Here is a 12,605-nt window from a genome sequence, read left to right on the forward strand (position 1 = left end):
CGAAGTGCTGCAGAAAGGTCAAACGGGACAAAGTCAGCTTGGATCAGGCTTCACTGTTTAGGAGATCATGCAACATTAAAGTTATGTAAACATGTTTTTTTTTATTAGTATTTAAATACAGCCTGTGTAGAATAAAAAGCAGTTTCAATGAAGCTGACATCAATGCTGCACATACACAAAAACCACTAACAATAAGTGATATAAATTTATACAGCAATTCTTCTTCTACTAACTACATCCACGCAAAGTAAACAAATACAAAACAGATATTTACAGCTGTATGTTGGACAGCGTGTCATTGCACATCGTGGGCCTGTAATGGTTCATTTGTACCTTTTGCACAAAACTATCGTCGTAATCACATTTGATACAAATACTTCAGTTTTAAGTTGGTACTCCCTTACAAGCAAAGAACCAACTAACTACATGTTAAATCCCACAGGACAATAATAAAAATAAATAAATAACTAAATGTAACACTCAAAAAACAAATCACGCCCAAAGTGCTGACTTTAAGTAATTTGATTACATGTTAATTTTCCATGTAATGTTACATTTAAAGGAATCTGGTAGTACATTTTATACCAAACATATTTCGCTTAATGATCACTTATTTTAATAAATAAATCTTTGATTTGATTGATTTCAACTGCCTTTGCCTCAAAATTATTGCTTCGTGTTTATGAGGACAGCAAATCTTTTTTTTAAGTGCACATGTTTTTGTTTTGTTTTTTAAAAAAGGAAAAAAAAGAAAAGAACATAAACTGACCACGTCACCACATCACCTAATCTGAGTTCTGCATATTCATTTCTGTTCAAAGCCTTTAGTCAAATACCTGCTATTACCTGATTTTTAACACCTGTCAACTAAATGAAAAGACGGCAAAGTAAAACAGGCCAACAGACAAAAGAGACCCATTGTGTTTTCCATGGAGGTGTGACTCGCTCCGGCTCAACAGGAAACTCCTGTCCTTTCTGCAATGAACCAGTATCACTGTGGTTAGTGTCCTCACCTGAATGCATGCAAATGTGGTTAAATTCAGAAAAATCTGTAACTTGAGGAAGAGTTTTAAATTAACTGGTTAATTATTTCATTAATTTTAAGATTTTCAGAAAGATTTAGAAACGTAAAGAACTTGTGAATTATGTTTGGGGGATTTTTCCCTACCAACGACCAGCACCTGGCAGCGTCACGCTCTTTTATACACCATGGTTAAAAATGTAGCCCATCATTCAACTGCAACCAACATGTTTCATTACAACATTTAGTGACAGACAGAAAGCAATCAAACGTTTTTATGCATGAACTATTTTCAGAGAAGTGTATTATTCTTACATAAAATTCATTGATGGTACACAACAGCTACAGAAATTACCCATAGTGAGCGGGCCAAGACGCGCCGTGAAGAAATGTTTTCACCTTTCCTAATTTTTTTCCCAGCTTATTTCTCATGCTTACATATTTCAGATCACCAAACAAATTTTAATATTAGACACAGAAAACTGAAGTAAGTACATTTTGCAGTTTTTTTGAACAATGACTTACTGAGAGAGAGAAAAGAGGTACCCAAATCTACCTGGCACGTGTTTGAAAGACAAATTCCCCCTAAACCTGATAAGTGGTTGTGCCACTGTTGGTAGCAAGAACTGCAATCAAACTATCTGCTTTAGGACCTGGATGACCTGCTGTAATTAATGGAACCATAAATTCTGCTCTCTACCAGAAGATCCTGAAGGAGAATTTCTGGTCATCATTTCATGGACTGAAGCTCAATCAAACTTGGGTTACGCAGCACGGTAATGATTTGAAACACATCAGCAGGTCCACCTCTGAATGGCTCAAAAAAACAACCCCCCACCCCACCCCCGAAAAACAAACAAAGTGAATGTTTGGGAGAAGCCAAGTGAAAGTATGAAGTTAGATTGAGATACTTCGCCATGACCTTAATTGTTTTCAACTCTTCTTCTGCAATGAAGAGTGGGCAAAAATCATTGCAAATTATCACAAACACTTGATTGCAGCTCTTGTTGCCAAGAGTGGCACAACCCCTTATTAGGTTTAGGGGTCAGTTACTCTTTCCCACAGGATCAGGTAGATTTGGATTGCTTTTGTTCCCTTAATAAATTTAATTGTTATTTAAAAACTGCATTTTGTATTCATTCTGACTCTTTGTATGACATTAAGATTCGTTTGATGATCTGAAACATGTAAGTGTGACAAATGTGCAAGAACATAAGAAATCAAATAATTTTCACATGATAGAGATAGGGTGATGGTGGTGCGCTGGCAGTGGATTTTCACCTGGGAAAGCAGGGTTCCAATCTTACACAAAGCCAAACGTGTATGCCTGTGCTTCTCTGGCCCAAAGTCTTTCTCCAAGCAGGGCTTTCCAGTCAGGGGCCATCTTGAAATGGATTTTTCGTTTTTCCTTTTCTAAATGTTATGTCTATTAAAATTGTAAACTGTAACCATAGTTTAATGCCATCATTGATAGCTCTGGCTTCATGTCAGCCTACCAGGTGGGCATCATATCAGGAAACCACATCCGCCCGAGGTGCTTCGACACCTCACTGTGGATCTGCTCTATGTTATAGCTGCTGTCTGGGATCAGTACCTCCTCCATGATTGACAGCTGTGTCAGCCTGCCCCCGCACATCTTCACAAACTCCACAAAGCCACTGCAGGTCACCTCACACTCGCCTAGCCCGATCGCTGTCAAGCTCTTGCAGCGCTCTGCGATGCGGATTAGCTCCTCATCTAGGGGCTCAATGCCATTGGCGCACACAACCAGCTCCACCAGCCGAGGGCAGTTCAGTCCAATGCGGCCTAGCATCATTTTACTAACAGCTCGGCCAAAGTACAGGTGGGTGACGGGGGTCTCCTCGCAGAAAAAGGGCTCAAACTCCTCCTCATACAAGTAGAAATACATGACTATGTTGACCTTCGGCGAGTGGCGGATCAAAGCCTCCCAGCTGCTCCTCTTGATGGTGTGAAAATGTGTTTGGCCGGGGTTTTCACTCACCACGTCAATGCGCAGGTGTTCCAAGTGAACGTGTTTTTCAGAAGACAGGGCAAGAAGAAGCTCATCACTTAAGAGATGGTAGTTCAACGCCAGCTCCCTGAGGCCATGACACTGGTCTGCCACACACAAGATACCTTATGAAAAAGAGAGAAGAGTGTCTTAATGTTTTAGAGCCTTTGAGAATGTATATACCTTTTAAATATGAGTATGTTAGCTGAGGCACGGTTGTACCCTTAATCACAGACTGTATACTAAAAGGTGTTCATAGCTTCTGGGTATTAAAGGTTTGTCCTTAAAGCTGCATTCTTTCTTGGGCAGCAGGGGTCAACTGTAAAGAAATCTATAAGAAGATAACGTTACTTCTCACTTGCTTTATGGCCACAATAAACACTTTCCTGATGATTTTATGGTGGTACGGTACGATTTCACGGTGGGGCCACCTTGTGACTGTCAGGTTACTACCCAACTGGCCTATAGTGTGCTTGGGTTTAGGGTCAGCTCAACTCCCCTGTCATATAGTTTAAAGGCTTCATAATGGGAGTCCATAAGCTGACAGGTGACATCATGTTGCTTATGTTCACTGTTAGGTATTTTAGTACCATGGTAGCATTTACTGGATATTGTTTTATAGTGACATTATGCAGGAAAACTCTGTCATTCAATAAGGCCCCTTTGTTTTAGTTATTTTTCTCTTTGACCCAAGAATTGATGTGTGAGAATCACAGGCTGGTACAAGGTTGAAATACCACAGAGATCACTCCCTCAGCTACATTAGTTTCTTAATCTTTTAGACGCCTGTTGAAGGCCAAATGGTTTGTTTCAGATTTCACTAATGAAAGAACTTTGTTTTGTGCCTTGAAAATATGTCGCTGAGATAATCACAATTGTAGCTGAACTGATACACTACACAAAGGATGCTTCTTCACCCAAGGGCAGGAAGACGCTGCCTTATCTTGGTCTGTACTGGTTTAAACTGATAATCTGCTGTCTCATGAATTTTACCCTCTATATAAACTGTTGTACTTGTGAATAAAGTTGAGTCACTTTGGGAAGACAATCTAAAGCAGTCTCTGTTTTCTTGTTCTCCCAAGCTGCTCCCGAGCTCGTACTAACACGCTGAATGGCATGCTTGAATATTGCTTGAGAATATATTTGACTGTGTTACAGACTAAGGGACATTCTCTGCTGATAGGTGAAGGTACATTCTCTGCTGATAGACGTCCACGCCTCGAAGGAAGTCGATCCACGGATTAGGCCCTGGAAACCGTTTCCTTCATTCACCTTCATAAACAGTCTGTGAATTTAATTTTCTTTTTGGCAATCAGTTCCATGCTGAAGTACCTCAGTTCCAAGAAAAGCAAAATTGAGCAACTTGCTGATGAGTATTCACAGTGCCCACTTTGAAGCTAAAATACTGCAGGTGTACTAACCAGCTGGGGAGACATGAGGACAGCTGCTCATCTTCAGCAACTTAAGGGTGTCACTGTTGTTGGCAACCAGCACCTTCAGGGACGGATCATCCACTGGGGTGTCATCGATCCTGATGGAGGATAATGACTTGGAGTTTACGAACACCACCGTCAGGGCAGACACAAAATGGGCCTGAGGAGATACCAACGATGTTCATCAAACCAGGATTCATTATCTGTTATTGCTGATGTAGAAAACTGTGCAAATCTTTTTACAGGAAGTGCAAAAAATAATAATGCACCAGGGGAAGAGGTGAATACAATCTTCATGATGACTTGAAATACCAGCATATATTATGTGTGTTAAAAAAAAAATCAAATATAAACAGGCCATTTCTTACTTGAGATACATCCATGAAGCTGGGCCGTGCTGTAGAAATCAGCCCCAGGGTCTTGATGGTGCAGTTCACTAGCTGAGAGAGAATGTCACAAGCTGCCTCTGCAGATTCGGTGCAGCTGTCCACCTGATTTACCAGCAGTGATTCAACATTTTGGAGAGGAGGAAAGAGACATTAAAATAATTGATGAAAGACTGAGGTGTAAGAATCACTTGAGATAATTAAGCACGTCGATGCCAAGACTGCTGACATGTGATGCTCAATTCTGCAGCAGTTCAGATTAAGGAGGGCAGGTATTGTTTATAAGACAGTGTGTTGTGAAAATGGAAGAAGAGAAAGAGGCCACAGCAGGTGAAACAGGTGAGAGGAAATGAGAGACGGCAGGGGAGGCTCTTACTTTGAAGCTAACATACTGCAGGTGTTGGGCATGCTTCTTGATGATCTGCTGAATGAGGTCAGGGTGAGTGGAGCGTAAGTAGGACGTGGCTGGCTGATTGAGCTCAAACTCAAACTTCCTCCACAGGTCAGGGGTGTGAAAGACGTCATTCCAGCACCGGCACACGGATGATGCCCTGGCCCGGTCGACCAGGGACAGATGCTGGAAGATCTGCAGGACGACGTGATGGGGCAGGTTTCCCCAGTCTTGTGCTGGAGTCATCCACTTCGGTCTCTTAGCCCGCTCTCCGAGGGAGGGGAAAATCTGGCACTGTGATTTCAGACCTGTCCTTCCTCGCTTCATTCTGAAGCAAATCAGCCCACTGTGGTGTCATAAAATCAAAGGTGTGTTTAAAAGGGCAGTGCAGGGTTAAGATTTTACTGTGCTGGGATTACACAAGCCATGAATTGCAGTACAGTGTGAACTCAGTTTATGCTGGTAGCACTGAACAGGTTTTGTGTTTAGGGACAAACATCTCCAATTCTATAATTATCTGCTTTAACACTATTTACCCACTTAATTATAGCTTCCTGAAATGCTTCATTAATTATTTTCTTTTATAATTGTATGTTTTTAAAGCCCTGATATAATAAAGAAGCTGCGTTTGGCTGCTCCATTATTCACAGGGAGTCACCACATTTTTACACGTGATTGTCTTTCTGTCAAAGCCCCAATTTGAGTGTTTTTCTAGTCTCAGGTTTCTTTCAGAGTTCAGGGTTCTTGTGCTTGCTGGGCAAATGTGTAACTATGGAGCTACCAACGTGCTGATAAATCAGAGAGTTTTAAATGTGTCTGGATCCAATGAGAATTTTCTCTTTTTTTTCACACAATCAGTATTTGCAAATGACATTTTTTCTGTTTAGTATAATTTAAAAAAAGAACAAAGAACTTTATATTTATCCACTAAAAGCACAGAGTTCTCTAACATATAACTCTCTATGTTATCTGCGTTACATGACAGCCAAACTCAAACAAATAAATGCTGTCAGAACTAGATTTATGAAGTACCAACTATGTCAAAGGACATATGAGCACTGTATAACACAAATATAAGGTACGTAATATATATATAGCACTTGATATTAAAACGGAACTCTTTGTCCTTTACCACCACCACACTTGAAGAAACAATCTTAGACACTATAAGCACCGACATAATTTAATGCAACAGCGACCAGTCTAAAAGCTAAAAGTGTCTAAAACCTAACCCTACAGAGATGCACTGTAAAAATCTGTCTGTGAGCTGATGTTGTTTTTATTCAAGAGTCAATACTGGCTCCAGAATATGTACGAAGGTCTTTTAAATAAAGTATCAGCTAATGGTGTTCGCGTTTCACTAACTATGAAATATACTAATCTGTTTTAAAACCATTTATAGTATTGTCCCTCTGTTATTACCACTACTATTGCTTTCCTTGCATTGTATTGTGTTGCTGTTGTTGTTACCGTCGTTGCATATTATTGCATGTTGCACATGCTTAAAAAAAGCTGAACAGAAACTTTAAAATGCATAAATGCAGGTGTCCTATGAGCATTTATGAGTCTGCAGCAAAGCTGACCGAATCGTAACACAGCCCTTCTCCTCCAGCCTCCTCCAATTCCGCAATCGATCTTTTACTCACAGTCCAAAATATCAATAAAGCTCAGAGTTACTTACCCGAACGGCTTAAAAACGACGCCTTCCGCAGGGTTTCGTGCTCTGCCAGCTGAGATGACAGCGTCCACTTGGAGCCATGGCTGGAGATGACTGCAGAAATGCTGGCTGCTGTTGATATAGGACAGCAGGAGCAGCTCCCATAATAAGCTCTCTTCACTTTAGCGACAGCTTGACGGGCGCTGCCGAGCAGCCGGTACACGTGAGCTGAGGAAAACATGGATCTGCATCTCCCACCACCATCTTGCGCGCAGAAAAACAGATTAACAGTTCTGCGTGAGCAGAGGACATATATTTTCACATTTCAGGAAGTCGGAAAGGACTGTTTATACTAATTCTAATTTATGTGGTCACTCAATGAGTGTTGTTGTCCTCATGAGCAGAGGGCACAAGATAGTGTGTGCACGCTTGCACACAGAAACTAGGTCAGTGTGTCAAAGTGTGCGTGCGTGCGTGCGTGTGTTTGTGTGACGGAGAGAGTGATCTTGTGGACATGCTCATTAAAACCCCACACAGGAACACACTTTATAAACCCTTGATTATCGAACCTGTGCCGATTAAAGCAGTTTATTAACCGCGGCCGTCAGCGGTGAAGAAAAGTTAGAAAACGACGTCAGGTGGTTTCTTAGTGTTATGAATCTTGCTGCTTCACAAACTGGCGCATCTAAAGCAGATGGCAAAACAACTATACCTGATAAAAACGTTTACATTTATCTAAACTCATTAAAAAAAATAGCAATCACGTGTGGGTTTACAAACTCAAGGTGAAAAACATCAAACAAACCGGATGTTTACATCTGGATACTGTTAGGATGCCTGGGTCGTTGACCCAGGGTGTTTGAGTTTATGTTATTATTTATACTTTCTAGTTTTTGGTTTCTTTGAGTTCCGTCTTATGGCTTATGTCTCCCCTATCACCTGCATCCCCTTGTCTAGTTCGCGTCTATGTGTATCCTAAGTTCCTATATCCCCGTGTTCAGTCAGTGTTTGTGTCTGCCCTGTTCCCACGTCTCTGTTCTCTTTGTAGTGCCTGCATATGAGTCTGTGTCTTTGTTCAGTCTGTGTTATGTGTTTCCTGTTTTACTTTGAAAGTCCATGTCTGATGTTAATGTGTCTGGTTTTGCTTCCTCTTGTCTCGTTAGGCCTGATTTGCCCCAGCTGTGTTTCCCTCCTGTTACCCATTCCCTGATTGCTCCCTCTGTGTATTTAAGCCCAGTGTTTCTCTGGGTCTGTGTCGCGATCTACCGTTTTCCTAGCTGTGTGTTCTGTCATTTCTCTAGTTTAAGTTTGTTTTGAGTTTTTTCAGTTATGTTATATTTTGAGTATTAAATTAAAGTCTTTTTTGAGTTCACGTCTGTCTCTGGAGTCTGCACCTTGGGTCCTATTCCTGCCTGCACACAGCTTTAACCTAACAGAAGATCGCGACCAGAACATGGACCCAGCAGACTCTGTGTGGTATCAGCGACCCGCAGTTTCTGCCTTCCTCAAGGAGATCGTGAGGGAGGAAGCTGAGCATGCCCAGGAGCTCCAGTCATCCTTCTATGGGTCACGTTTGGCTTTGGGAGGGCCCCGCAGCCTCCAAATGGCTACGGCCGAGCCAGCGTCTATGCCTCGGGCGATCAGGTTGAGCACGTGCTCCTTCTCTCCAGTCGCTACACCTCCGCCTTCACCCCTGGATTACCAGTCCGACAAGAGAGTTAAGCGGCGGAGAAAGAGAGATTATGTGACACCGGACGTTAGACTCACTCCGCTGCAGTCCTTCGCTCTGTTTTTGGGTCTGCCACGTTCTGAGCTTCACAAACTCTCTGCTTCCTCATCGCAGCCCGGTCCTTTGGAGGATTCGCAGCCCAGTTCGCCACCTCCCACTTCCCGGAGGAGGCGACGCTCACACCGTCACCACTCTTTTTCTGCGGAGCAACTCCCGGTGGTGAGTTGTGATTGCTGTCGTTCCTCGGAGCTGGAAACTAATAATCATATGAACACTGCTAAGACTGAGACTATTAAGACTGTTAGACGTGGTGGTGGTAGGAAGTTAAAAAAACGTTTTAGAAGAGTCTGTGTTTGCTGAGCCTGCTCCTTCGCACCATTGTGTTCCTGCTCCCAGGGCAGCTCAGGCCCAGCATTCCCCTGCACCTGTTTCAGTGCTTCAGGTGAGGGAGGCTGAGGTCCAGCTGGTCCCTGCTCAGGTGTCTAGGCTGGCTGAGCCTCTGCCTGTCACTGCACCCGTACCAGCTCCTCGGGTGGGGACTGCAGCTGCCCAGCCGTTGACTGTGCCTGTCCCGGCTCCCAGGGTGAGGATGACCGGGAACCAGTTAGCTCCTGCACCCGTACCTTCTCCTCGGGTGGGAGTGGCTGGTGTCCGGCAGGTACTTGCACCTGTTTCTGACCTCGCTGGAGGCTCAGGTGAGCCCGTCCAGCAGTTTTCTGTAGGATCCGTAGGCTCAGACAACCTAGTCCAACAATCTGCTAATCCACCACCTCACCCGCCATTACTGCCATCGTTACAACAGTCAATACAACTTAAACTTCTCTCCATAGCTCAGACATTAGCTCACCTATCGGCTCAGTTACCGCCTCAGTTGTTTGCTCAGTCACCTGTCTCCACTGGAGGGTCCGAGGAACCGCTTCAGCCTCCTGTCTCCGCTGGGGGGTCCGAGGAACCGCTTCAGCCTCCTGTCTCCGCTGGGGGGTCCGAGGAACCGCTTCAGCCTCCTGTCTCCGCTGGAGGGTCCGAGGGGGCCGTTCAGCCACCACCGGCTCCACCGCCTGGTCCGGCCTCCGAGTCTGCAGCACCGCCTGGTCCGGCCTCCGAGTCTGCAGCACCGCCTGGTCCGGCCTCCGAGTCTGCAGCACCGCCTGGTCCGGCCTCCGAGTCTGCAGCACCGCCTGGTCCGGCCTCCGAGTCTGCAGCACCGCCTGGTCCGGCCTCCGAGTCTGCAGCACCGCCTGGTCCGGCCTCCGAGTCTGCAGCTAAGTCTGGTCCGGCCTCCGAGTCTGCAGCTAAGTCTGGTCCGGCCTCCGAGTCTGCAGCTAAGTCTGGTCCGGCCTCCGAGTCTGCAGCTAAGTCTGGTCCGGCCTCCGAGTCTGCAGCTAAGTCTGGTCCGGCCTCCGAGTCTGCAGCTAAGTCTGGTCCGGCCTCCGAGTCTGCAGCTAAGTCTGGTCCGGCCTCCGAGTCTGCAGCTAAGTCTGGTCCGGCCTCCGAGTCTGCAGCTAAGTCTGGTCCGGCCTCCGAGTCTGCAGCTAAGTCTGGTCCGGCCTCCGAGTCTGCAGCTAAGTCTGGTCCGGCCTCCGAGTCTGCAGCTAAGTCTGGTCCGGCCTCCGAGTCTGCAGCTAAGTCTGGTCCGGCCTCCGAGTCTGCAGCTAAGTCTGGTCCGGCCTCCGAGTCTGCAGCTAAGTCTGGTCCGGCCTCCGAGTCTGCAGCTAAGTCTGGTCCGGCCTCCGAGTCTGCAGCTAAGTCTGGTCCGGCCTCCGAGTCTGCAGCTAAGTCTGGTCCGGCCTCCGAGTCTGCAGCTAAGTCTGGTCCGGCCTCCGAGTCTGCAGCTAAGTCTGGTCCGGCCTCCGAGTCTGCAGCTAAGTCTGGTCCGGCCTCCGAGTCTGCAGCTAAGTCTGGTCCGGCCTCCGAGTCTGCAGTCTCCGAGTGTTCAGCTTCGTCTGCTCCTGAGGTCTCCCTGCTGTCTGGTTCAGCCTCTGCAGCTCCGCCTGGTCCGGCCTCAGCCTCTGCAGCTCCGCCTGGTCCGGCCTCAGCCTCTGCAGCTCCGCCTGGTCCGGCCTCAGCCTCTGCAGCTCCGCCTGGTCCGGCCTCAGCCTCTGCAGCTCCGCCTGGTCCGGCCTCCGAGTGTTCAGCTTCGTCTGCTCCTGAGGTCTCCCTGCTGTCTGTCCGGCCTGCTCGTCCTGCACGTTCTGTCCGGCCGATGTCTGGACGTCGTTGCCGTTATGGACAGCCCTCGGAACTACACCGCCGTCATGGACGGCCCCCTGAACTACTCCTCCACCAGTTCCTCCCGCCCGGCCGGCCGGCCTCCTGACCTGCTCGGTCGCCGTCGCTGCCTCCCGCCCGGCCGGCCGGCCTCCTGACCTGCTCCGTCGCCACCGGTGCCTTCTGTCTGGCCGGCCTCCTGAACTGTTTTCTGGGCTCTTGGACCATCAGCCTCCGGGCCGCCCCCCTGAACTGCCCGGGATTGGACTATCGTGCTGTCAGCCTCCGGGCCGGCCCCCCTGAACTTTTTTTTTTTTTTTTTTTTTTTTTTTTTTTTTGAGACTATTGCCTGGGCCTCTGCGCCTTTCGTGAGCTCTTTTGTTTGTTTGCTTTTGGACTTTGCCTGGGCCTTGGTGCTGTTGTTTTGGACTTTGTTTCTGTGTTCTGTTGCTTTCCGGGCTCCAGTGTTTGCACTTTTTTGTTTTGTTGTTTCTGGCTCCTTGTTTTGTTTCGAGCCCTCCATCCTGTTTCCCCCACCGCCCACCCTGGTTGGGTTGTGTGTTTTTTGATTTTGATGTTTTGGTTTGGGCTGTCTGGAAGCCAGCCCTTAAGGGGGGGGGGGGTACTGTTAGGATGCCTGGGTCGTTGACCCAGGGTGTTTGAGTTTGTTATTATTTATACTTTCTAGTTTTTGGTTTCTTTGAGTTCCGTCTTATGGCTTATGTCTCCCCTATCACCTGCATCCCCTTGTCTAGTTCGCGTCTATGTGTATCCTAAGTTCCTATATCCCCGTGTTCAGTCAGTGTTTGTGTCTGCCCTGTTCCCACGTCTCTGTTCCCTTTGTAGTGCCTGCATATGAGTCTGTGTCTTTGTTCAGTCTGTGTTATGTGTTTCCTGTTTTACTTTGAAAGTCCATGTCTGATGTTAATGTGTCTGGTTTTGCTTCCTCTTGTCTCGTTAGGCCTGATTTGCCCCAGCTGTGTTTCCCTCCTGTTACCCATTCCCTGATTGCTCCCTCTGTGTATTTAAGCCCAGTGTTTCTCTGGGTCTGTGTCGCAATCTACCGGTTTCCTAGCTGTGTGTTCTGTCATTTCTCTAGTTTAAGTTTGTTTTGAGTTTTTTCAGTTATGTTATATTTTGAGTATTAAATTAAAGCCTTTTTTGAGTTCACGTCTGTCTCTGGAGTCTGCACCTTGGGTCCTATTCCTGCCTGCACACAGCCTTAACCTAACAGATACTGTCATATGGTGTCAGTCTGCTCTTAAAAATACTGGCATGGTTTTGTTGTTATTTTAACCTGTTAATCCTAATCAAGTTGTAAATCAGTTTGTTCCTCCAACTTTGGCTGCTATTTCTCAGTACCTTACAGAACTTTGGGCTTTTGGCAACCCCAGTGTTTTAGGCCTATTGCATGTCTGGATACTGAGTTTGCAGAGTGGAATAGCAAGAGAGGGAGGAGCAGACAAGAAGAAATGGTCATGTTTATCACTCTGGGGACTACATTGTGCAGGGCATTTCCAAAATTATTTTGAAATGGAAAGGCACAAGAACAATTTGTAGAAAACCTTGGGCACAGACTCTAGTGCAGCCTGGGGTCTTAACTAAGAGGTTTATTTACAAAGAATCTTTCGCAGTCAGTGTCACAAAGTGCCTGATGTCAAAAGTCCAATCTTTTGATGAGAAATTATTAGTAGAGTATTAGTAAACTTTTCCAGAAGTTCAACTTTTTGCCACAGAATGTTTTCCCAAAAGTCTCGGGGATCATTTAG

At 46.0% G+C, this 12,605-nt stretch overlaps 1 protein-coding gene across 1 annotated transcript; it reads right to left on the minus strand.

Annotated features, from left to right (window-relative positions):
* Positions 1-110: 110 nt before the first annotated feature.
* fbxl3l (F-box and leucine-rich repeat protein 3, like) lies at positions 111-9,732 on the minus strand. Its single transcript, XM_080900633.1, has 6 exons — positions 9,005-9,732; positions 6,924-8,877; positions 5,228-5,588; positions 4,834-4,956; positions 4,454-4,625; positions 111-3,157 (listed from the first exon to the last, which is right to left on the minus strand). Exons 3-6 carry the CDS (start codon positions 5,567-5,569, stop codon positions 2,514-2,516), a joined length of 1,281 nt encoding a protein of 426 aa, XP_080756759.1. The 5' UTR covers positions 5,570-5,588; positions 6,924-8,877; positions 9,005-9,732; the 3' UTR covers positions 111-2,513.
* Between the last annotated feature and the right edge of the window lie 2,873 nt (positions 9,733-12,605).

This window comes from Rhamphochromis sp. 'chilingali' (genome assembly GCF_963969265.1).
Source record: "Rhamphochromis sp. 'chilingali' genome assembly, chromosome: 13".
Taxonomy (NCBI): Eukaryota; Metazoa; Chordata; class Actinopteri; order Cichliformes; family Cichlidae; genus Rhamphochromis; species Rhamphochromis sp. 'chilingali'.

Coding starts and splice junctions, on each gene's coding strand:
- fbxl3l (XM_080900633.1), bottom strand. CDS start 5,569: ATGAAGCGAGGAAGGACAGGTCTGAAATCACAGTGCCAGATTTTCCCC. Junction 4,957..5,227: donor TGCAGTATGTTAGCTTCAAA/GTAAGAGCCTCC, acceptor CTGGTAAATCAG/GTGGACAGCTGCACCGAATC. Junction 4,626..4,833: donor GCTTCATGGATGTATCTCAA/GTAAGAAATGGC, acceptor GTATCTCCTCAG/GCCCATTTTGTGTCTGCCCT.